The sequence below is a fragment of the Antedon bifida genome, chromosome 6, assembly GCF_963402885.1.
Source record: "Antedon bifida chromosome 6, ecAntBifi1.1, whole genome shotgun sequence".
NCBI lineage: Eukaryota > Metazoa > Echinodermata > Crinoidea > Comatulida > Antedonidae > Antedon > Antedon bifida.
The window spans coordinates 10,479,549-10,506,391 of NC_136231.1; the positions used below are offsets into that span (position 1 = coordinate 10,479,549).

The 26,843-nt window shown below is 32.9% G+C and overlaps 1 protein-coding gene across 3 annotated transcripts in view; it reads right to left on the minus strand.

Annotated features, from left to right (window-relative positions):
• Positions 1-2,888: 2,888 nt before the first annotated feature.
• The window catches only part of LOC144845548 (peroxisomal multifunctional enzyme type 2-like), a 254,730-nt gene continuing 230,775 nt past the window's right edge, over positions 2,889-26,843 (minus strand). For 2 of the 3 annotated variants that reach the window (XM_078702960.1, XM_078702959.1), the window contains exons 4-22: positions 22,387-22,446; positions 22,201-22,269; positions 20,401-20,550; positions 19,811-19,933; positions 19,365-19,481; positions 17,889-17,954; positions 17,637-17,699; positions 16,858-16,955; positions 16,155-16,233; positions 15,854-16,014; positions 15,329-15,452; positions 14,932-15,038; positions 13,793-13,928; positions 9,800-9,906; positions 9,169-9,255; positions 8,727-8,810; positions 5,905-6,046; positions 4,780-4,910; positions 2,889-3,731 (exon numbers count right to left, since the gene is read on the minus strand). In XM_078702960.1, coding sequence (XP_078559086.1) covers positions 3,642-3,731; positions 4,780-4,910; positions 5,905-6,046; positions 8,727-8,810; positions 9,169-9,255; positions 9,800-9,906; positions 13,793-13,928; positions 14,932-15,038; positions 15,329-15,452; positions 15,854-16,014; positions 16,155-16,233; positions 16,858-16,955; positions 17,637-17,699; positions 17,889-17,954; positions 19,365-19,481; positions 19,811-19,933; positions 20,401-20,550; positions 22,201-22,269; positions 22,387-22,446 — 1,994 coding nt within the window. In that variant the 3' untranslated portion in view covers positions 2,889-3,641. Of the gene's footprint in view, positions 3,732-4,779; positions 4,911-5,904; positions 6,047-8,692; positions 8,811-9,168; positions 9,256-9,799; positions 9,907-13,792; positions 13,929-14,931; positions 15,039-15,328; positions 15,453-15,853; positions 16,015-16,154; positions 16,234-16,857; positions 16,956-17,636; positions 17,700-17,888; positions 17,955-19,364; positions 19,482-19,810; positions 19,934-20,400; positions 20,551-22,200; positions 22,270-22,386; positions 22,447-26,843 lie in introns of those variants that run through there. The other variant, XM_078702961.1, reaches the window with a different exon arrangement.

Here is a 26,843-nt window from a genome sequence, read left to right on the forward strand (position 1 = left end):
TTTTGCGTTCAATGCAAAGGCAGAGGAGGTCCCCGGCGAAGGTACTTCCGGTAATTTAATAAATTCTAGCAATTAATACAAATTAATTATTATCAATTAATAATTAAAACAATTTAGCAAAAAAAATGTGAAGCTGCTGCTATAAATATATTTTGAAATAAATGCTAAATAAGTCAGTAAAACCACAATTTCCAAAATTCATTTTCATTTATCCACTATAAACTGTACAACCACCACCGAAATTTGCAGAAAGAAGCAATTAAACACTGTTTTTCAAAGTTTGGAACGTCCATAATTATTACGGAAATTCGCCCAAACATTACGGACGTAGGGAAATGAAGATAAATATAGTCTTTTCCAACCCTGGACTTCTATAACGTTAATAGTTAATATATAATATGATTAAATGGGATCTAAATTTTAATTTAGTGGCAGAAAAAACATTTAGTATGAAATTAAGGGTGTTGCCCAGGCAACTGGGGCAACACCCCTGCGTCCGCCCGTGGGCCTACACCACCAGAAAACATACATTGTTGTTCATCTTAAAGATTCTTTACCACCACAAATCATTCAACTGAACAACAGGATACTACAAGAATATTCAACCAGATTCAACTAAGTCACTGTTCTCCAGTCGGAAATAATATAAACATACTTTGGAAGCTTTTACAAAACATGACAATTTACTAGACGACTATGAAATGCAGGATTATGTCCAATATTTTAATATATTTACACAAACAAAACAAGAACAAAGATACAGATTCTGGGTTTTTTTTATGGCTGCATGTTTTTCATTTGTAATTAAAACAAAACAAAATAGACAATTTATCTTTATCTTCCTTCTAATATAAATGCAATGTACCGCTCTGCACTATACATCCATTTATAGATTTGTGTATACTGCATTGTACTATATTACTCTATTAATCTTTTTGATTCCCGAACCTTACAATCATTTATAAGATATATATATAGCTTTTCGCCTTTTTTTTTTGTATCTCCATTGAGATCCAGCCACTGATACCCACAGCATTGTAATTTTTTCAGTAATTTGCCTTTGGATTTATATATATATAACTTACTTCAAAGAAAAAGAATTAACTCTCAATTAATTGATGATGCTTCCACTGATCATGATCAAGCCATTTTATGTGAACCTAAAACTATCAAATAACATGATCAGCTTAATCACCCTAATATAATCTAGACTATGTGTGTGGATACGCACATTCATGATTTTGATACTGACGTCATTTTACCAGAAGACACTTATTTCAGCATTTGATTTAGTATTCCACGCAACTTAATTTACACAGTTTGCATCAAACCCATTCAACTTTTTATTATCATGAATGATTCCTGACCACAAAAACTAGATACTTTTTTTTCTAGTATTGTTATTATACAGTAAAAAGTTGATATTTGTATCATGGCGAAACTAATTTGCATAAAATTTACATTTCCACAACAGGTGATCACTCCACATATGGTCTTAAAATGATCCCAAACCATGAAAAAAAATGTGCTGAGTTAAAAAGTTTTTTTTTATATGATGGCAGTACTGTACTAATTTGCATAAAAATAGGGACACTCTACGCTCATAGAAAATCATTAAAAATAATTTTCTACTCAATTTTTTAAAGAATCAATTCAAACAAATAGCAGGTACCCGTCCAATTATAATGATTGTAAGATTCGGGAATCAAAAAAGATAATATAGTACAATGCAGTATGCACAAATCTATAAATAGATGTATAGTGCCGAGAGGTACATTATACAGCATTTATATTAGGAAGGAATATAAAGTTAATTAAATTCTTTATATTTCAGTGTCTATTTTGTTTTAATTCTAAAAGAAATCAATTTTAAATACAAATGTACAGAGTCATCACAAATAATAGTAGGGCTCACTGTATAATGAATGTCTGGTATAGGACATAATCCTGCATTTTGATAATATCATTTCCGACTGGAGAACAGTGACTTAGTTAAATCTGGTTGAATATTCTTGCAGTATCCTGTATCCAGTTGAATGTCTTGATTTGTGGTGGTAAGAATGTTTGGTGGTAAGAATCTTTAAAATAAACAACAATGTATGTTTTCTGGTGGTGTAGGCCTAATTAGAAAGAAGTAAATATGATTGCATCTTCATCCTCCTTGTTTGTACCTCCTTGTACTTGTAGGCCTACACACCTTGAAAATAAATTACATAATGTACTTTACAATATTTCATATCGGGAGCTAATGTAATTAGAAGCCTCTCTTAGTCAGACATTATATCGGCCTAGTAAAAGTGGGCCGAATTGTCCTGTCACACATGGGCCGAATCATCCTGCATTCAGCTATTGCCTATATATCACCTTAGGAATAGTAATTAATAAGAAACATAACCTAGCCTAGCATTTGGTGTTTGGAAAAATGGTAAAAGGCCAGGGTGCTCAATCCTATGTTTGGCAGTAGGATCGAGAAACATGATCAAGAATACAGTTTCGTACTTACCAGCCATTGCATTTGAAATGGCGCACGGCAGCACTGTTGCTATAATATAACTGCAGCTGCGCTGATCACATGTGTGCTGCTGTCTCGTCTCGATATTGCTAATTACCTGAGTGACCTAATTGTGACGTAGGAAAATGGCCGAGAATTGGTCTAAAAAACACATTTTTTTTACAAATTTGCAATTCCAATATAGACTAATGGAGAAAGGGGAATTAAACGGCGCTAGTATTGGACTTGTGGCTTACAGTAGGAGGAGATAGAGAAACAATTTTGGCTTAGTGCTATTATATTATAGATATTTCTGGGGGTGCATGTTGATCCCTTCTGACAAGCTATAACATTTAATATACAGCACTGTTGTGATATTCTCAGATTTTATTCACAAATCATATTTGATGATTATAATTACATTATAAAATATTTTTTTATCATATATTATTTAAATCATATTCATAATTAATAACCGAATGACACGTCCATGGATATTAATAAACTTAAAGACCCATTCCCTACAATTGTTGATGTTTTGTAAAAATAATGCATATATATTGCTTGTCCTTGTCTTAGATGTACGTTTTATGGTAATTTATGATAAAAAGAGAGAAACAATGCACTACCTAGTAGCTCACGGTGAATGTCCTCTTGTGTATGGTCTTTAGGCCTGGCCTAGCTAGGCTTACTTTTGCAGGCCTAGCTGGTAAACAACAGTAACCTACGAACATTGTACGCTAGCTATAGGCCTAGTCTGACGTTGTCTAGTTGCTGCATTAATTGTCTTTCTGTTTTTGCCAGAATCCGTAATACAGATTGGGAGAAACCCGGTGTTTTCGCTGAAACGTTACGTTTCTTTCATTTATTTTGGCCTTCACGATCGATCGAAAGTAGGTGAATCACAGAAGAATAACTAAAATATCAATCCGCGCGCAATGCATGTTGGGATTTATAGCGGGCCGCTAAAATTAGTAGAATTGACTTTCACATTCATACTTTTAACCGTTCAAAGATGAAAACGTAGTATTTATTTTTACATTAAATGTAGTTTGTGACCTTAAATTAGATCTAAAAAATATAGGGAATGGGACTTTAAGATTAATATAAGTTTATATTAGAATATTCCATCATTTCGTCTTTGTGTTCTTCATAGTTTTGCATACTGTTCAAAAAGTTTGCCAGCCTTCTGGAGCAACATAATATTTCCTTTTACCTTCAACTTCCCAGCCATAAATGCCTGAAAAAATGTAAACAAAGTCACAAGAGTATAAAGCAATTAATGCAAGATATTGAATCTCAAAACCTTTGTCCCAATGGTTGGCCAAAGCTGAAGCATTTTGGGAATAAGGTACCTTTAGGAAATTGCACTGTTATTTTAAAAATGCCTAGGAGGCGGCAGAGTCCGGGATGACCAAGACAAAATTGGTGCTAGCCAGGACTTAAACTAGAACTATAAAAATAAACTGGCTAGCGACGAGGGCGTATCTCCATACTTCGGTTTGGGTTTAGCTTTGCAATATTTATTAGTTTGTTATTTTATCATATAATTCATGTAAATAATGAAAGCAATATTATGTTCAAAATGTCTTTATCAATGTAAAACTATAGAATTTTATCAAAGCACAATCTTATAATGCAATATACCATTTTATCATTATTATACCGAATCTCAATTTTTAATACTGAATATCAATCTTTATATCGTTTTAGCTCTGTAATATAAATTTTCTCTGTATACATATCTGTTTTATCTAGATTTCAACACAATATCAAAATATTTTTAGTCTGTGTAATATCACTCATATTCATTGATAGATAAATAGATAGACATATACTGTATAACCTTTATCATATTGTTTATCATTGCAATAAAAGTGGGTTGCCCCCACAAAAGAGAAAAAAAAGTTATTTTAAAAATGTTAGTGGTCCTATATTTTTATTCAGAGGATCCAGTTTTGGTCCACTAGCCAATAAGTGTTATCCCTTCATGCCTAGTGATCAGCGAATAACCATCCCACTAAGCACGGTTTACCCTCCACTGAGCAGTTTTATGGTAGTGAAATGTTCATTTTTGTAAACACAACATAGACCCATCATCTTTACTTGTTTGCACAAATCTATCAAGTACTGATGTTATCTTCCGACCTTGTTGTTTATTCTGTGTAGAAAGTAATTATTTTTGTAGGATTTTAATTCTCAATTGTGTCCAGCAATCCAGTTGAGCTCTTGCTGGTAAACAACATCTACAAGTGGTTGTGGGGTTACTTGGACAAATAGCCACTTACCTGTTGCGGGTTAAGTGATCCAGTCACAAGTTGAAAAAAGTCTTCATCTGCCATGGTTACTGTACAGTCAGCTTTACCAGATTTTGGTTCACCTTTGTATACCTGTCCAGATGGTGCTTTAGCAACCACAGCTACAGAGTAAACATATCTTTTTTATAGTTTTATACAAATTATAATGTATATTATTACATTTTGTACAATAATTGAAAGTATATAAAGCAAAAAAGTTCTCATCACTGACTGCATTTATTTTTCAACTTACTATGCATGCAATGTCACCTTGACGTTATTTTTCTCTTTTTTTTTGTAATTATGATTGATTAAATGCTTTTGAGGTTTTGGTTTATTCAATTCAATTCAATTCAATAAACTTTATTGTCAAACTCATGAATGGCTTGAAAATTTGGCTGAAAGTACACACATTAAAATTGTCTAAAAACATTGTCGCACAAACAGTAAAAAAGAATAAAATCACATAAAACAGAGAACAAGATTTTATATAAAAAAGTTAAAAGAGGACACAAAAAGTACAAATTGAGTTAAAAATACAGCTAAGATACTTATTGCGGTTATGGTTTCCACATTAAATTAAAATAAATAGCAGATTCTATTACTTAATTCCATCAGAACTAGTTTTTATTTCAATTACATAAATACCCTCATGTGGGCTGAGGTCTTGGAAACATTTTTTCACAAAGAAAAATGTAAAAAAATGGATAGCTAGGTTCCTGGAAATTGCAAATTATAGCTTAAATGTAGTAGTTTATATTGGGGACATGTTTTCCATGATCAATCCCTTTCTGTAATCGTATGTACAGTGACAAATTGTGACACGAAAATGGTTAATTAAATGCTGTAAGCTGAAGGTAAATACTAAGGTTCTCATAAAGATGTTTTCAAAATAATATTGAAATTTCTTTATTATTAAAGGTTGGGTAGAACAGCGAGACACAACATCAAAATGCAGGACAATCCCACCGAAATCAGGACAGTTGGAATTTGTGCAGACATAATCTGGTCTTTCTATGTTTTGGGATTAGTAGACCTACAGACTGACTATTATTAGTTTACTGTGTTGTTTGCATGAGTATATTTGTGCGTTTTAATGATAATAATAATGCTTACTCCATTGTCCAGCTACTTTATTTCCAGCTGTTATATTGTACAGGAAGACACCATTGACCTTTCCAACAAGATCAGGTGACTGAGCCATTTGCTTACCCATTTCATTGAAGATCATTTCAGACTTTAAAATATAACTCTCAGACTAAAAAAAAAAGGTATGTATTCATCATTGATGAAGCTAGGTTAAAATGTATGTGTGCATGGTGGCCAAAATGACAATGTATTATATCGATTTCGATCCAAAGTCAAGTCGGCTCCAAGTCAAGTCGGCCCCAAGTCAAGGTCGGCCCCAAGTCAACTCGGCCTCACGTCAACTCGGCCAAAAAATAATCGGTCAACTCGGCCCCATTAAAGTATGGAACGCAAAAAGTGCAAAGGAAGGGGATTGATATTTCTTCACATTTTTTTACCTATGAATAATTCTGACTTTTAATGAATATTAATATTTAGACAATTAATGATACATTTAGCAACAAAAATAAGAATGATAAGCAATCATACTATTATTAATGATTACAATGAACATTTGGATAACAAATAGGAACACATTGTAGGCCCAATAATGATGATGCACGTACGTCGGCGCGTATGTTCGTTCGTGCGTCAAAATTCAATCATGTCCGATATGCGAGGACATGAATTATTAGGTGTAGTAAGATTGTTTGGTTGAATCATTGAGGTATAAAATATTAATGTTAACTCCATGGTTGAATCACGCGTAGATTATTTTCAGTGTATGCATATCCATTTGATTAGGCGACAACATCTGAAACCAATTCGTAGCTGCGCCTCCCTGCGGCTTTGGTAGCTATTTTGATATCTACAACTGCTACGTGTTTTCGCTGACCGGGGGATTCCCCTTTTTAAAAACGCAAATCATGGACAAAAACGAGGCACGCCAAAACTTAACGATCATTTTTTCTATGGCCAAATGGTGGAACGTAGGCCGGTACGTCTTCGATTTAGGCTTACTAAAATGCGGTACCTGCACGTGTTTTTGTAACACGCGGGTACTTCTATTCATATCGGCAATGAGATCATTTTTTTATATAAGTATTTTTCTTATTTCTTCATTTTTTTTAAAGCGTGGATAGTAATAATCATAATAATATTAAGCACTTTTTGCGTTCCATACTTTATTGTGGCCGAGTTGACCGATTAGTTTTTGGCCGAGTTGACTATTTTAATCACCTCCGGGAAGGTTTTCAGGGTTCAGGGGAGTCATGGAGTATCAAAATGACTGGAATTGTACTGTTTTAAACTACAGTACAGCTAAAAATTAGCCAGGCAGGCCTACTCGGGAGTAACTGCAGGGGTATAATTCGTCCATCCAAGGTGGGTTATTAAAGCTTTTGATAGCTGGTAACAATAGTGTATATTTAACATCTTTCAATCAGAGGCATAGCAAACAAATTCTTTTGTAGTATCACAAACAAAAAACAATACCTTCTCGTGGGAGCGCATGGGATTGCGATAATAAACAATACATTTTGTGGGAGCGCGTGGGATCAAAATTAAAACATAATACTTTGTGGGTTTGCGATTATAAAACAATGCCCCATGCTTAGGCCACAAAGGATTACGCATTGGATCGAACCAGTAAGGCCAAAAAAAATGTTTGTGTTGGCCACGCCTGACCGACCCTAAACTGACGAAAATGAAGGTCAGCTTTTTATTTTGTGAGCCAAACAGCAATTGTGAAACCAAATGGTGAAAAAATATTGTCTTATTCGCCAAATTGGCGAACATATTTCACCTCCGCCGGACGTGTAAAAAAGCGTGCAACCAACCATGAATCAATCACGTGATAATTGGAATACGTGATTATCAATTTTGGGGTATCCAAGTTTTAATTAAATAAAGGCTTTGATTACACAGTGGTTGAGACAGGTTTTTAATAGTTATCACATTTTTAAACACCCTCATAATTAATGAACTCTATCAATGTTCATGCATGCTAGGCCTCTAGCCGGACCTCTCGCCTAGGCCTACTCCTCGATCGATCAATGTCTCTGGTGGGGGCAATTTCCCAGCGATAAGAAATCGACGAAATATGGCTCATATAACGGCCTACATTTTAATGTTATATTTTTATGCCAGTGTAATTACGTATGGATAAAACAATATAAAACTCAATATTTTTCATCTAGAATAATATGTTAAATTTCGTAATGTAGCATTAACACGGAAATAGTTTATTTCGATCTTGATTGTTTTTGTTGGCTTCAAAAATGGTAGCTAGAGCTAGGGCTAGCCTAGGCTTTTTTGCCTCAAAAAGCTAGGCCTACGTTTATTTAATAAACCTTTTTTAAACTTTTGTTGAAAAAATATTTATAGCTAGCGTGAGCGTAGGGTGCTATGAAAAGTGTTTAAAAGTCTTTTTGTATCATTTGTGTAAATTGTTTATTATTTTGCCGGCAACACATTTTTGGTCTGGAAAAAAAAAAAAAAACTTTTCCTACTGACCTACCCATTTTTGGGATTTACCCAAAACGTGGCCAACACAATAATTTCTTTTTTTGGTGTAATTATTAGCTGTACTGTACATTTGAAAACTGGCCTTGTGGGTTGGGAGTAATGGGATATCAACATAATCAGAATTTGTACTGGGAAGGTTTTTAAACTATATTTTTAAAAGATCACCCCATTGCGGGGTATGTTGGAAAGGGGGAGGGGGTTCGGTTTGCTTATTAGGGAGATACTGGCATCCGGGGGGTAATGAGGTATCAAAATGATATGGAAAGTACCAACCATTGAGTAAAGATTTTATAAGTTACACATGATTTACCGAATTTCTGGAATATAGATAATGTTAAACTGACCTCTGCTGGTGATGTAGTTACACTTGCCACATCTGTTAGTTCTATGTATCCATCTGATAAGACTACATCTCCTGTTTCTACAACCTTAAATGAAATATTTATTCAAACAACAATTAGTCACAATAACAACTTGCTTTCCTACAAGTAGAAGAAAAAGGGTGCGAGTCATTATATACATACGGTACATGATTGAAAGAAAGGGAATCACTATTTGTGGCAACCATCACTGTGTATTCTATAATTTCTGCATCCATCTTTCGGGCCTGGCATCACATGCCCAAAACTGTGGGTTCAAGTTAACCTGTTTAATAAGAGATTCTCAAACTATACAAAATTGACATTTTTATTTCATTACATAAGAAAAGCTGAACTCTTTTAATTTGGCTTGAATTAGAAGGAAACAAATTTTATTTATGTTGGTTGTAGTACAATGTTATTCTACCTTACACTGGATGAGAATACGATTTTCTTGTTTCCACATGTTAGTCTGAATAGTTTGTCCTGGAAGCACGGGCTTCGAAAATCGAACCTATAAAATAATAATAATAATAATAATTTATATTAATGTCACAAATTAGAGTATGTGCTCACAATTTAATATGTAAGAGGAGGTTGAATTTTAGGTGGAGTCATTATCATATAATAATAATAACCAATTACAAGCCGCTATTGCCAATTTGAACAATGTTTTAACAATGATTAAAGAATATATAAAAAATTAAATTTTAGTTCATAAAGGTAATCTGTATTTAACGTACTGTATGTGCATGCTGCGCTTGTGCGGATAACCTAATTCATCCATGACACTGTTTACATTCTTTATCAAACAAAGGTTTATAATACGTTTCTTTATTTAGGGTTAAAAACGGTAAAATGTCTTTACATTTAAAATAAAAATACATTTAAAAAAGAGACTTACATTACCAATTATTGTTTAACATTATTTTGTTAACCCAGAATGCCATACTGGGGTTGTATATGCTACTAATAATTGGCATCAACTACTTGTGATCACAAAGATTAGCATATACTGTTATTGTGCAACTTAAATACAAGTCAATTTGATGTTTTACCTTAATAGCTTTAAACTTGGAAACATCATTTCCAGCATACTGCTTTAAAACATGACGAGTAGCATAACCAAAGGAACAGAGACCGTGAAGGATTGGTTGAGAAAAACCTACAAAAAAAAAACAAAATAAAGAATTGTCTGTCAATATTAGACTTCTTATTTGGTACTGAAACTCCAGTTATTCATGTCTATAAAGGTATAATTTAATGGCAGCGCTTGCATTATTTGTTATGAATGAACCTTGTATTTTGTTTTTTAAACATTAGATTTATAAAACAATGTGTTACAATAAGATTAAAGCATAAAAACTAATGATTCAAGATTTAGGAAATTTTTTTTAAAAATATGAATAAACAAATGTACATCAATTTGTGATATTCCGCAATAAAAGTTAAACCAGACACCCTGACGGGGACAGACATTCCTAGGCAATTGATTGATACATTTTTTGTGGTATTTATCACATTTTATCATTATAAAACTACCATTTAATAACATAATTTATTAATATTGCCAATGTTGATTTAATATTTAAAAATAAATTACTAAAAAACGTAATTTTCTATACAATTATTATTTCGCAAACTTCGTTATTTGGGCATTCGCCAAGTGGTCAACAGAGGGCATAATTTGTTTACATCGTTCGCATGGCTAAAACATTTTCGTTAATGTCTTAGTCAGATTGTCAAAGGTTTTGCTTTATTGCATCATTATCCCTAGCAGTACTACCTCAAAATCTCTCTGAAAAGAAAGTTTGGAAAAAAAAGGTTTATTTATGCTTAAAAAATACACTTCAAAGCGGATAAATATAAGTGGGCTGAATCGTCTGAGGGCCAAAATGTCCTGGGCCAAATCATCTCTAGGCCAAATTGTCCAGATACCTTATTCTTCTGCTAGCTCGCTGACACGGTCCCTTGCTTGTGATTCACTATTGCGCTGTGTTGGCATTCCATTGTCTTGTAGAAAGGTGTAATATGATCGCAGTTAATCAACAATTGCGATTTGCCCACAATAGTCATCCTGGAACGCAGCGAAGCCAAATCAGAGTATATGGAAGCGAAAAGGGGCTAGGCCTACTGTAGCGTGTTAGACAAGAACAAGCGATATTTACGTTAATTTAAACTAATTTATGCTGTAGTATACATCTATGCTTTTGATTTATAGCCATGTGATTAGACATACGATTGGAATACTATATTTAGTTTTTTTTTAAATCAACATTATTTTAATAACTGCTACAAAATCGCGATACGATTATCGCATCGTCGCCACAGCGAAGCAAGAACAAAATGTCGGAAAACTTTGATAGTTTGACCACATACATATTTCAAAGCTGAACAGCTTAAAATGTATATACATTACATTTGTTACAATTTTGAATCATAACCACAAAAAAGAAAGTGTACTGTAGGACCTGTATGGTCTAATATAAAGAACTAGAGGCAATGTGGGGTGCGTAAGTTGACGCCTTAAATCTTATTTACCGCAGGGCAGTATATATTTCGTATTATATTATGCAATAAATTATATTAACTTAACAATCTGTGCCTTCAGACTAACCAGGGTCTGGGCACACCACCCAGCCCCTGGAATGCGCGTACTGCATGCAATGTTATAACTTTGCCGTCGCCCAAAATTTCCTGTTTTTTCCATTCAGTTGTAATTGTCGCCCGAGATTAAACAAAAGACATACTGTTACTGTTACAATGATCGAAGATACGTATCTGTAAATAAAGAGTTAAGAATTAATTGCCTATTTTCACCTGAAATTATAACCAATTTTTTTTTCTAGGCCACTCACTGATACGTACTCAACTATATCAATACCTATTTATATTGATATATTTAATTTCATCTACAAATTGATGTAAATAAATATTGAGCTATAATAAGCAACAAATATTGCGATTTTTTTGGGGCTTCCCCTAGACGTACGTTTGCATTGAACTTGAACGCAACCCAATCAAAACAAAATACTGAGAGTGAATGAAATCGGCAACAAAATCTTATCATCCTTTAATTAGTCACATGTGTTTATTGGACGGCCCTTTTTCAGCTGCCTGTGCAAACGCTGATTTGCACAAAGCGCCCTGTTGGGACACTTTTACTCAAAAAAGGGCTATGGGGAAAAATGTCACCTTTTAATAGGCTAGTACCTCAGTTTTCCTATTTAAAATATCAATTTTAATACATTTATAATAACGCGAGAGTGCCATTTCCGACCATCTAGAGATGTTATATTTTCAAAATCGCCTCAACTCGCCCCCAACCATGGTGGGCCCCAGTTGATGTGGACCTTCACAACATCCTGGATCTGCTCTTGAATCAGGTTAATTGAGATGAAGTTTTTTTCTCCTTATGTTGTCTTGTTGTATACGCATTACATACTTTTATTTAGCTAAAAAAAACCTTAAAACTACAGAAAACGCCAATTTCGTATGTTGATGTACTTTACTGTTTTTGGCTAACAAATCTTGAATTGAACTACAGTTGTATGAGACATGCCTTTTATTTGTGGTCTGCAGGACCAGTTATCATAGGAGTATAGACAAACACTTAAGCCTGTTTTCCTGTCGACGTTATCGTCGTTGATCGTTAATAGTTCAACGTCGATCGTTTGAAAACGATCAAGTTGAAATGACGATAGCGAGTACCTTTTCCTGTAATTCGTTAACATTTCAATGTTTACGTAGAAGATTGCCGAATATTGTTAACGATAGCATCGAATAACGTTGACAGGAAAACAGGCTTTAGGATAGAGAGAAACATTGAAATTTAATGTTTGTTTAATCAGAATGTTAAAAGAGCCTTTTGATATGAGATGGAGCTGTTTTAGGTGTGGGTGTTTAAACAGGGCTAGTGCTAGGTGAAAATTGAGCTAGGATAGACATAACTTCAGATTTGGGATGGGGGTGGGGGAATTAAGTTTAAGGTGTGGGTGTTTAAACAGGGCTAAAAGTGTAGGTGAAAATTGAACTAGGATAGACATAACTTTAGACTTGGGATGGGGGGTGGGGGAATTAAGTTTAAGGTGTGGGTGTTTAAAAAGGGCTAAAAGTACTAGGTGAAACTTGACCTAGGATAGACATAACTTTAGATTTGGGATGGGGGGTGGGGGAATTAAGTTTAAGGTGTGGGTGTTTAAAAAGGGCTAAAAGTGCTAGGTGAAACTTGAGCTAGGATAGACATAACTTTAGACTTGGGATGGGGGGTGGGGGAATTAAGTTTAAGGTGTGGGTGTTTAAACAGGGCTAAAAGTACTAGGTGAAAATTGAGCTAGGATAGACATAACTTTAGACTTGGGATGGGGGGTGGGGGAATTAAGTTTAAGGTGTGGGTGTTTAAAAAGGGCTAAAAGTGCTAGGTGAAACTTGAGCTAGGATAGACATAACTTTAGACTTGGGATGGGTGCTGTTCAGTTAATGGATTGGAATATAATACATTATGTTTACCCCGTAATGCAATTTGATGTATGATTTTAGTTTGTTTCAATGTAAAAGTTAATCAGGCAGTCACTGCAATAAACATGGAAATGGTTACCCAAAAAAGTTTGATACTGTACTACTTCTAAAGCTCTGTCTACACTATCAAACTACTAGTTTGACAAAACTAAAATCTATGATGTGCTCAAATATGGTACTGATATACCCAAATATTGTAGTGATATGACATCATCAAGTTCATATACAGTATGTGCACATCACATTTTTTTTGTCACATAAAGTTTGATAGTGTAGACAGAGCTTTTAACAGCTTTTTAAACAGTAAACAAAATGTGTTTAATTAATGCAGTAACTGCATTAGAATAATTTAAACATTGTCCCTACTACTATTTCTTATATTATCTTTTGGTTACCAGCATTTGCAAAATACCTTGCATGGCTACAGTATTGGGTCACGCTGCAATATTCGACATTTTACCTTTTGACATCTGTTTACAGCTGTAATATAACACAGATTGAATGGAGAAAAAAGTAATCATTATTAACCTCACCTCCCATTGCAGCAAACGATGGGTCAATGTGTAGTGGATTATGGTCCCCACTCAGCCTATAGATGGCAGCTTGGTCCACAGTTGTTATCTGTTTAACAGATGCATCAGGAGCTCTACTAGGTGTCTTAAAGGATTGCTATATATAAAATACAAATATAATAAGACTATATATTAGATAGCCTATGTAAATACGTTAACGTGATTGGTTGAAACTGCATCACATGACTACTGCTGCGAAGATCGTAAATCATATTTCCTCGAGTATGATGATATTGACTGAGTAATTTTCGCGTCATTTTCCTGTCATTAAACATATAAAATCCAGTAAATTCTCGAGTACAATGATATTGACTGTGTAATTTTCGTGTGCCAACACTCGTGTTTGCCGATAAATAAACAAAAGTCATCTACTGAGACTTGAACTTGTGAAGATCGGTCCACATCATCACGAGACAACGTTTTACCCGCTGCTAAACTATTTAAACTATACATACATAGCTCCCTCATTTGTTATTCGCCCTCCCTAGATGTGATGAAAGACTGCTTGTGATTGGTCAATACTCACGGTAGTAACCTGGTATGCGCGGCATGCTAAAATTCGGCTCGTCAAGGACGAATTATTAATTATAATATTATTATTATTAATGTAGGATTATTGATGGACATTTTTCTGTTATTATTTAAATGACCTAGGCCTAAGTGGATCATTAATTAGGAATTATCTGTATATTATTCTTCGCAAGGTAAGTAAATGCAACGCCTAACTATAGGCAGGCTTATTACATAAAAGAGGCCTGGCCGCCAGACCCAGTAGATACTCTACTTGTATTTAATTTGGCTATATAATATAACAGATATCGCCTTTTATATTGGTAAAATATAAGATTTGACACCCCCTTGGGAATTATATTTTGCTCAAGGGAATATATTTCCCTCAGCAGGGATGTCAAATCTTATATTTCACCTCTAAGCAGGCAATATCTGTATAATATAGCATTCTAAATAAATTACATATAGTTTGCAATGATTTTACTAGAATCACTGGTTACGACGCTTTATATATTGTATTCATATGTCTAATTGCATGTTAAATTCAACCAATCAAATTTAAAGTCCAATTGCATGTTGAGAAAGTTTACCTTAATTTTATCGGAATTTCTCTTCCCTCCAAAATGTCCAGCTCCAACAAGGAATGTTATAAACTGATTATAAGCTACCAGCTGTTTGGACTCATCAAATGTTTCAACTATAATGTCAAAAAGCAATTACAAATGTTATACAGGGGCCATTTTGAACATAGTTTTTAAAATTTGACTGTTAGTTACAGCTGTTGTGAGTATTGTATTACTGTATTCACTTTTAAACAGAAATTATTACAATTTCTGGGTGTCCAAACATATATAAACACATAATTGTCAGTTAGTTTATTAATATTTTCCCCCATTTCCTCAAAACACTATTACTGTACATTTTCCTGCCAAGTGGTAAATGAACTTGGAATATCATGGTTTTGAGAATGGCCATCTTGAAACTTACTTCCAACCACTATGACCGCTCCAGAACCTTTATCAAGAATGTCAAGAATTGTAGCAACACTGGTCAAAGTGCCTGATGACGGTAGAGGGCGATATAACTCAAGGTACTGCTCACCATGTAAAATCTAGATATAACAAAAATTATTACAAATAGATGCAATGTTAAATATAGTACATTATGATGAGCACTTTTAGTGCATATGTGCGCTATAAATTATTATGAAATAACATGTGTGTATTCACGACACTTTAAAATAATGGCTTATACCCTTTTTACATCTCCAAAAAGTAAAAACTTGTAACAGTGCGCAACCATGTTTGCATAGGGCGAGGACAATTTTTTGGACGAGAGGCTGGTATTAAACTGACTAAATAGGGTGTAACTTTCTCCCAAGGCTTCTCACAGTTTGTGTATGCATGTATGAAAATGTGTAATAAATCGGGAGATCAAATCTGGTTAACAAGTTGTAACAATTAATACAAATGCGAAAAGGGTATTAGTCATGTTACATCAATCAATATTTACCTTGGTAACGTCAATATCTTCCAAACCGGGTATGGAACTGCCAAATAGACCCATTGATGCAATTTGTGCTGGAATTACACCATATGATGGCAACACACAAAACTCATCGTTTAATTCAAAAAGAAATTTTAAGTGATCTGTTTGAGATGTTGAAACACCAACTAGGACAAAAAACATAATACAATTTTTATAATGTTAATTTCCAATAGATACCCTCTCTATATATAAATACGGTTTGATTTAAAAAAAAATTCAATTGTTTTAAAAGTTTTAATGACTAAATTGATTATTATGTACTTACCCCCAAGTGCATACAATATAGCATCTCTAGAAGTGTAACTAAATGTGGCAGGTGGAAACTGAAAACCGATTGCTTTACTCTGAAAACAATTTATTGTTAGAATATGTGTGGATAAACTTCTACCAGTAGATAAAAAAATGTATCTAGGACTGAACAGTTGTATTTGTTCAAGCTAGTTTCAAATATTTTTATAAAAATTACAGATATATGCAAGTCACTATATTAAAGGACAACTTTACAGAGAACTACATATTTTGACAACGTATTAGGGATGTACATGTGATTTCAGAAAAATTGCGCCGTACAGCGGGAAAAATTGCTAGTAAACACACTTTTTAAATAAATCGTAACAAATATAAATGTTGAATTTTGTATTCTGCAATTAACAGACTAAACATATTGGCTAATTTAAGCCTAATACAGGTCAAATTAGCAATTGAAGTGACAGGTACCTATCTCTTGTATGTTAACAACAGTGAAAACTCATGAGGTAGATATATGCTATGCATACATGACGTCACAGCAATTTACAGCGCAAAATTGTAAATCATACGTCAAATCATATGTCAAAATATGGTTCTTGCTAAAGTAAAGTTGTCTTTTAAGTATTGGTGGCAATAATATTGTATTTTTATTATATGGTTTATTGTTCATATACTTTTTCAGGGTTGTGAGCCACTGATTTGTGTTACATGTTACATACTGGATTGAATCCATCTCCTGATGTTTCTTCATTATTAGATGATGGTTCCTCTGATTGATTGTACTCCTCTAGAGCTTGCAACATCACCATATTTGCATCTAAAATTATATTCATCACCATTATACAATTTGGTCACATTTTGATTGATATAAAATAACTAGGCACCTAGACAAAACCAGTTTAAATAAGCAATCACTGTAAGGTTAAATCTTATGGATGATCACCCAAAGGCAGCCATTATTAGCATTATCAAAATATTTTTTTTTTGTCAATTAGATGTTATTACCATAAATCCTCTGGTATAATCCCACCCCTTAGAACACAAAATTGGGCTGAATTTCGGAGAGTGCCCCTAAACCCTGGTTCAGGATAAAAAAAAAAATTGGTAGCATTTCTTGTAAAAACTCATCTGAACTGACTAAGAGAGAAGCCTACATCCAGACCAAATGTCAATACTCGGACTAAACCCGGGGAAATGCCTGTTTGTGAAATCAGATATAAAGTAAAAGGTGGGATTAGACCTGAAGTGGGATTATACTCGAGGATATACAGTATTATTATTATTATGATTTTGCATATTATTGATTCAAATTTGTATTAACAGTATATTGTACAGTTAGGTGTTTTATTTTTAGTTTTAAGAACAAAAAAATACAGTAGGATGAAGAGGATGACTACAGACGTTGCAGTGTTTATAATGGTACAAACATGCTAACTGACTGGGCTGAATACTTCTATTATACGAACCTATCATAATGGTACAGTCCAATTGCATTTACCTTGAATACTTGATGGGTAAGATGGCTCAGAAAAATCTGTTGCAATATCCCAGTTTCGACAAACTACAATTTAATATAAAAGAAATGACATACAAGGAGAACTATTGAAAGAGACATAAAAATAATTCCATTACAGTATTCTTTTCATCCTTTAATAGTAAGTAATCATTTGTGATAGAACCGACTGGTTTTGACTATGTTGATTTTGAGGGAAAATGAATAAAGTGAAGTATAGACAAAAAGTGCACTTACTCTCTTCTGGTGTGAAATTAACATTTTTTTTCCGTACCACAAGACCTTTACTTCTTTGCAATCTCACTGAAAAAGAAAAAACATAAATTTCAATAACAAAACTAAAACAATGAATGTACTAGTTATAAGTAATTTATATTAGGCTAGGCAATCTATCATTTTGAGTGAAACAAATGGTCACATATGATGAGGAGATCAAAAAACTTTGTGATGGAGCGACTTTGTTTTGGGGCGACTTTGTTTTGGGGCGACTTTGTTCTGGGGCGACTTTGTTCTGGGTCGACTTTGCAATGGGGTTGACTTTGCGATGGGGCGACTTGACTAGCCTCTCTATGCATGCATATGGAAATAGGCAAGATTTTCATATACCGTACATGGTATTCCTGGTTCATTATCAGCCCTAGAAACTGAACATCATTTGGATTGATTTTATATAATGGTCATACACACAATAACAAGGTATATATTATTTAAATAATATGCAATTAAAAAAAGGTGAGTCCCGTTTTCTTTGAACATAGGGGAATGAGCTGTTAGGAGCTCATTGTACTAAGCCTCGGCATTATGTGGTAGGGTGGCCAGTTCCTTTCCACGCCGCCTTTTTTCTCCCTAGTATTTTCAACCAGGTACTCATTTATAGCTGAGTGGACTGGGAGTTGTCGGGAATTGAACCCGAGTCTATCTGTATGACAGTCAAGTGTCTAACCACTCGGCTATAAAACTCCTTGGATTATTAAAGTAACTTAAATAGACATGGAACGTTAACTTGAAGTAGAGACTGATTATGATGTAATAAAGGCAATCAAACAAAATAATATCACCTTGATTCATAAATATAAATAATAAAAAATGAAATATTGTTGTTTTTTTTTTATAAAAATACCACTGTTTTGATTGTAAAATGTTTAACTTTCGGCCTAGAAAAAAAGGGGGAGGGTTAAAGTTTAGTAATATTGAAAAAGACAAAAAAATTTGAAAAATACAACAAATACTCTGATAAACAATGAAATTAACTTAGTTATTAATTAATTAATTAAAAAGCCTGATTGAATGTGGAACAAAAGAGTTAAGGAACCTTTTTGTTCTACCTTGAGCAGTCCTCAGTCGGCTTCCAGATCTTAACCATTGATAATTACATGTTTAACTATTGCATAATGAACCATTATTTATCTGTCTACAAACCAATGAAAATACCTAGATTGCTCTAGAAAGCATTACCTTCCATGGAGAAAGCCATCTAACTCACACTAGAAGCACTTGACAGGACCCAGTTGGAAGGTACTCAATCAATCAAACAAAATTTCTCCTACTAAAAACCTTAAATGAAAGTAATGTGCAAGTATGGTGCCTCACCTGTGACACTCTATATTTGGCCCGCGACATTATTTCTAAATTACAATCAGGTCCATGGTAGTAATACTGTTGCGAACCCCTGGCGTACATAAAATATATAACTGCATAATGCAAAGTGCTTACATTTTGCATACCAGCCTGCTCCACATTCAATAATCTCCCCATTTTCATTACAAGACTCATGACATAGGTAAACAACAACAGGTGCTACATAGAAGGGTTTCAAAGCTTCTACCATCTCTGAAAAAAATATTTCAAAATAGGTGTTGTTATTATTACTACTATTATTACTAAATTATTACTATTATTATTACTACTACTATTGCTACTGCTGCTAGTATTACTAGTGTTGTTGCTGCTGCTGCTACTACCATTCTCATTACTATTATGCATTGAATGAAAAGCTAGACACATTACACCAAAACTCACATGCCATGTGGTTTAAAAGTGTAGTTTGAATAAATTATTATTATGAGACTGTAATAGTAATACCATTTTGTAGATTTGACAGTAAACGTAATTCTCCTAAAAACTATGGTATCTTATCATTGCTAAAGATGCAAACATACCTGGTGTCATTACAGTTTGTGTAAGACGTGACCCAGCAAGAGGAGCTATAGAATTGCAGTTGATGTTATACTTCATACCCTCTATTGCCAAGGTGTTTGACAGACCAACCAACCCTAATTTTGCTGGATAAACGGATAGAAATATTGCAGAACAAATGTAAAATTTTGATCACAATTTGTGCTGAAATCACAACATTAGCATTACCAACACTGATTAAAGCTTTCTTGTTAAGATACTAAAATTAAACACTGACAATTATTTTTAGGTTTTAGCTAGAACATAAGAGCTAAAATTGGTTTTATGAATATAGTTTAAAAAAGTCAAACATATGCTATACATAAAAATATTTTAATAAAAATAATAGTAAAGTTCAATTTAATATAGCGAAAAAATGCAATATTGCAAAAGAAATAATGTTATAAATGTAAAATATGCCAAAAATAAGAATAGATTATCATATCGGATGGTAGTAGATAGAGTAATACAAATACCAGTTTGTGGTTTTAGAGTCAAATTGTTGATAATTTTAATAGAATAAAATTGGTGCTCTTTGCTTCATGAAGTTGAAAGCACATTAGTAAATATGTACCAGAGCTATAATTGGCCTGTCCAAAGTTTCCATAGAGACCAGCAGCAGATGCAGTAAATATAATGCGACCATAATTCTGTTCTTTCATATGAGGCCATGCGGCTCTTGTTACTTGAAAGGCACCACGTAGATGCACTCGGTGAACTAAATCTAAAAGATAAATATTCTTCACTGATAAGAATAGCTGTTTTGACACAAACATTTCCGATATTACAAATCATACACATCAGAATGATTCAGTTTATACTAACCTAGCACATGTTATTATATGCTCTAGTGCTAAATTAAACTTAAATATATATTTTTTTATTCCAGAAACAAGTTAAAATATTGTTAAAACTTTTCATTCTAAACGTGTCAATCATCAGCCTCAACGCCCCAAAAAAACAAACTTCTTAAACATTCTCCTTGTTGTAATGAACATCATTTCCAAAGTTTACCAGAATCGGACGTCAGGAAGTGAGTTAATAATCATAAATTCAAAATGGCCCCTATTTACTATACCATTTTGAAGCTCCATATCTCCTAAATGGTTAGTAGAGTAGATATAAATGTGATATTAAACTTTCTAATTAGCATATGTAAATTACCATAACGTACCTATGATGTCATAAGATAAATGACGTCATATTATGTCACAATAATGTTCAATTGCCATTATTCTAAGGGAAAAATATAGAAAACGTAGGAAAAGATTTTTTAAAATAGTAGAATTTAACACATCCAGGTATCAGAAGTTATTTGGCCATCCTTCAACATGCAATAGAACATTCCAGTTAATTTTCTGCAACTGCATCTTTTTATAACTGCAATCTCATATATATTTAAAGAAAAGAGATTCTTAAAGTCTGTAATGAGTCTGGGGTTTAATAATTCGACCTTATCCTAAATATGGAGTTGGATCGTATTTTCCCATCCAAAGTACATACATAGAAAATGTAATAGTTGGCGCCGTCAAAATACTCGCATCATACATACGTCTTATTTACGTCATTATTATGGTAATTAAAATGTGCTAATTGGGAAGTTTAATGTCACATTTATATCTACTCGCAATGCACTTACAGTAGGTGGTCCAAATCCAACCAACCAAGGAGGTACAGAGCTTCAAAATGGTATAGTAAATAGCAACCATTTGAATTTATGCTAATTAACCGACTTCCTGATGTCCAATTTTCAAAACTTTGGAAATGATGTTCATTTCAACAAGGAGAATGTTAAGAAACTTGTTTCTAAATTGTTCGCATAGTATGTCATTTAGGCAGTATAACATAAAATATGACGTCACAACTACCATTATGATGTCAGGTACGTCATATCGGAATTTAAATATGGTAATTAGAGTGTTTAATATATCACATTTATATCTACTCGTAATAGCAAATGGCGGCCAATTTGAATTTATGCTAATTAACCCACTTCCCGATGTCTGATTTTGGTCAATTTTGGATATGATGCTCATAAATAAAACAAACAAAAATTCTGTTGCAATTTTTTTTAGGTTCAACCATACTTTTACTGGACTAAGCGTGCGGTCTTCAGAGTTTCACTTCAGTATTTTTACTTAAATTAACTAATTTTGATTTAAAAATGTATAAAACATACAACTAAATATCAAAATAACATTCATTATAGTGTTAGGAGGTACTTGGAAACATTTTATATCACAATACCAGGCAATAACGGGCATAGATTGATATGAAAACAATAAAACAAGACTCAACAAGAGGCTTACTCTGCTGATTAGTGGGTTGTGTACATATACTCCAACAATAAATCATCATTTATTTTAATATTTACCCCAATCCAAATCACTTGTTCTGGCAAATGAACGATCTCTTAGAATTCCGGCATTATTGATTAATATGTCTAAGAAACGAAAAAAGAATATCAAATAATGTCTAATGTCTATTTGCAATGATTTTGTAACCATTATTTTAAATATAAATGTTCTAAACACGATAAAATATCCCATTTTAAACTCACCGATTCTGCCAAAATGATCAAGCGCTGTTTTAACCAGTTTTTCTCCATCTTCAACAGAATCTGAAGGTAAAAATAATTAAATTATACAGTTAATAATATACATAGAAATAAACAATTGTAATGCATACAATTATTTCTGTTAAAATTGCAATTTTGAGATTTGTGAAATATAAAAAAAATGCATTGAAGAGTTGAAAATAAAGGAAGAATTTTTTTCAAAAGAATAACCCATCAACGGGATGTTTTCTCTTCAGAGTTTCCTAAAGTGGACCTACATGACATTTATTTATTTATTTTATTTGTTCTTTCTTTAAACTGAAATACACTTTCAATACAGATGTACTGATTTCCAAAGTGGTTCAGTAAACATATTTACAACAAAAATAAAATATAAAAGAAAAACAAAAAGAAAGAAAACAGATATAAAACTATTTACAATTGTGAAGGCAAAAAGGTTAATACATATATGATTTCTATAGTGAAGATTTAAAAGTTGCCAAAGACATATTATGGAGTTCTGATTTTATGTTATTTGGTAGAGAATTCCATAATTTAGTTGATCTATAAACAAAAGTTCTTTTACCCTGAGAGTTATTCCATAACGGAATAGATAAATCATTATTACTTTGGGAGCGAGTGCATTTATTATGGTTATCTACAGTAAATTGAAATAATATTGTTAAGTATCTTGGAGCTATTTCTTTTAAACATTTAAATAGCATTATAAGAATATTTTCATTCCATTTTTCTGTAAGTCTACTCCATCCAAGAGTACTTAAGATATCATTAATAGGGGTATACATGTCTACTGATAACAATATTCTACCTAATCTGTTGATTAAAACCTGAAGAGAATCTGAAAAACTTATGTTACAATTGGACCAAACACAGCAACAATAATCAAATAATGGAATAATTAAAGCATTTGCTAACATTTTTAAAGTATACATAGGAAGATACATCTTAATACGACGAATCACACCGATACGTTTAGCTATTTTACAAGACATTTTGTCTATATGTTCCTTCCAATTTAGTTGAGGATCAAAAATGACACCTAAATACTTAAAAGAATCAACTCTTTCAATAGTTTCGTTATTATGAAGTAAAGTTATATTCTTAAATGTTGCCGTTTTCTGATTTGTGCTGAAAACCATAAGCTTGGTCTTATTAAGATTTAGTGTGAGTTGATTATGGTCAAACCATTCTATAATTTTGTTTAGATTGATATTGAGTTGATTCTGAAGTATTAAAGGGTCAGATGAACTACATAAGAGTGTTGTATCATCTGCATACATCACACATTTACATGATAAAAATTCAGGAAGTGAATTTACGTATAAAATAAATAGTAAAGGTCCCAGTATTGATCCTTGTGGGACACCAATATTAACATTCATGGTGTCAGATTTTGTTGAATTTATACAAACAACTTGAGATCGTCCACTTAAATATGATTTAAACCAGTGAAGTGCAATATCATTTAAGCCATAATTCCTTAATTTGGTAAGTAATATTTCATGGTTAACTGTATCAAATGCTTTCTTCAAGTCAAGAAATAAAGCAGCAGATGAAATACCTTTATCAAAGTTATCTAAAATATAATCAGTAACATCTAAAAGAGTAGTTTCTGTAGAGTGACCTTTTCTAAAGCCCGATTGGGAGGGATTTATAAGGTTGTTAGTTCTTAAATACAAGTATAATTGATCATGCACAGCACGTTCTAAGAGTTTTGAAAGTATGGGTAAAACAGAAATTGGGCGGTAATTATAAGGGTCTGACATATCCCCATCTTTATATACAGGTGTTACCTTAGCTAGTTTCCATTCATCTGGAAATCTAGAACTGAACATAGAAAGATTACAAATATATGAGAGTGAGTCACAAATTATCGGAGCAGCTAGTTTAAGAAGTTTGCAATCAAAGTTATCAACACCCATAGCTTTATTAGTTGACAATTTACATAACTGGTTAAAAATGTAATCAGGGGTAAGAAGATCAAATTCAAATTTGTTACCCGCAAAACAATTTTCTGAAGTGTTACTAGTATAATTATTGGAGTTAGTATTATTGGAGTTAGTAAATTGATTTGCTAAAGAACTTCCAATTGAAGTAAAATGAGCATTGAAAACATTGGCTGTGTCTTTATCATTGGATGTATAGTTTTTATTATTATCTTTATATACATTATTTATACTGGGTTTAGTTTTAGGTATTAATTTATTTATTGTATTCCATAATTTCTTAGGATTTTTAGCATTTTCGTTAATAGTATTTGTACAATATTTTCTTTTTAAATTCCTATTTAAATTATTAACTTGATTTCTCAGTTGTTTAGCTTTGTCCCAATCTTCAGGTTCATTAGTTTTGTGAGCTTTCTTATAATAGTAGTCTCTGTCTTTTGTTAATCTTATATAATCAGTGGTTATCCATTCAGGAAGTGATCCTTTCACTCTCTTTGTCTTTAAAGGGGCATGCCGATTACATAACTCACCAAATAAGTGTTTCCATAGTAACCAGACAGTGTTAACATTAGAGTAAAGCTTGATTTGATCCCAGTCAATACATTTTAAATCTTCTATAAATTTGTTTTGGTCAAATTTTTTAAAAGAACGAGAGGTTATAAACTTTGGAGGAATATGTGTTTTTTTAGTTTTTCGAATTAGATATATTAAGGAGTGATCACTTATTCCATGGCTTGATACTCCTGCTGTTGAAATATTACAATTAGTGACAAAAATCAAATCTATAATTGTTTTACTAGTGTTAGTTATTCTTGTAAATTCATTAATTAGTTGGTTAAGATTACTATTTTTAGCTATTTTATTAATTTTTCTTGCGTTAGTATTATTATTTATATCTAAGTTAAAGTCTCCCAAGATCACAACATCATTATATAATGATGTACTTTGTTGGAACATGTTGTCAAGTTCATTTAAATATTCAACTTTAGCATTAGGTGGTCTATAAATATTACCTATAAGTAAAGGTTTAGAATATGGTAAATTTATTTCAATCCAAAGAGCTTCAACATTTTCAGATCTCAGCTCTTGGATTTCTTTAAAGGCAATACCACTTCTAATATAACATAGAACTCCACCGCCAGCTTGAGTATTTGGTCTATCAAGCCTACAAATCTTGTATCCGTCTACTAAAATCTCATTGTTATCAATATTGGTGCTTAGCCACGTTTCGGTTATACAAAATATATCATAGTTATATTCATGGAGAAGTGTTTTGACATTGTCTAATTTGTTTCTAAGTGATTGTATATTTAAGTGGGCAATTTTAAAGCCCTTTTTACTACTTATTTCATAATTAAAATTGTTAAAGTAATTACAAAAAGGTAGTTCCATTAAAGCGTTTTGTATAAAACAATTGTCGCACCACCAATTATTAAGTCTGATTGAAGGATTAGGAAAACAAGAAAAGTCATAAGATAATGAACAAATTTGGCAAGTAGTACACATTAAATTAAGAGTTTGCTTACATTTAGAAGAGCTATTGTTATAATTATATATACTAGTAACAATATTTTTATCAGGTTTAACATTTGCATAATCCTTAGTTAATGGAACAGAAGTATTAAAATTGGTTATATTAGTATTTGCACTTTGTACAGCTGTTCCGGCTTCAACTTCTTCGCCTACTTTTCATTGATCTTTGACATGTTTTGCTTTACAGTATTTCATTTTGTGTCCAAGTTGTTCACAGATATAACAAAACACTGGTTGACCATGACGGCAATTACTGCTAATATGTCCGGTTTCGCTGCAAAAATGACATCTAGGTGATTTCATTCTTTGCTGTTTCTTGCTGTTCTTCTGAAGGATTTGGATACTGTTGTTTATACTCTTGATGAGAGTTGATGTGCCACGTTGGTTCAAGTGTAGGCCATGAGATGTGAAGTTAGACCTAGAACTTTCTTTCAAACCAATGGTATATGAATGATCGATGAAGTATTTTCCGTACATTTGCTTTAATGAATCATTGAGCTTTTCCACTTGCATGTTGTAGTGGGCATTGTCAAAACGAGGGCATACTGCCGATACATACACATTTCCACCGGAAACTTTTGTCCACAACTCTGTTACAAGGTCAGTAAAGTCATTCTCTAGGCTTGTAAGATTAATGTCTGGAACAGCACAATCATTTTTACCTACATGTATTATGACATTTTCGATACCATTAAAATTTACCTCATCCAACCGCTCATAAACTTGCTTAGTTGTAGCCCCTCTCATTGTTTTGACAGATGTTTGATGGAGGCCTCTAGTTTTAATATGCTTTAGCATTGAGTCTCCGATGATTAAATTCTTGTTGGTATTTGATGGTGTTCTATCATGGCTTTTGATAGTAACAGTTTCATTCATGATATCTGTCGTACGTTGTTTAGTTTCATTAGATCTAACCAGCTCACATTTTGCATCGTCTGATTGATCTTGACAGTTATTTTC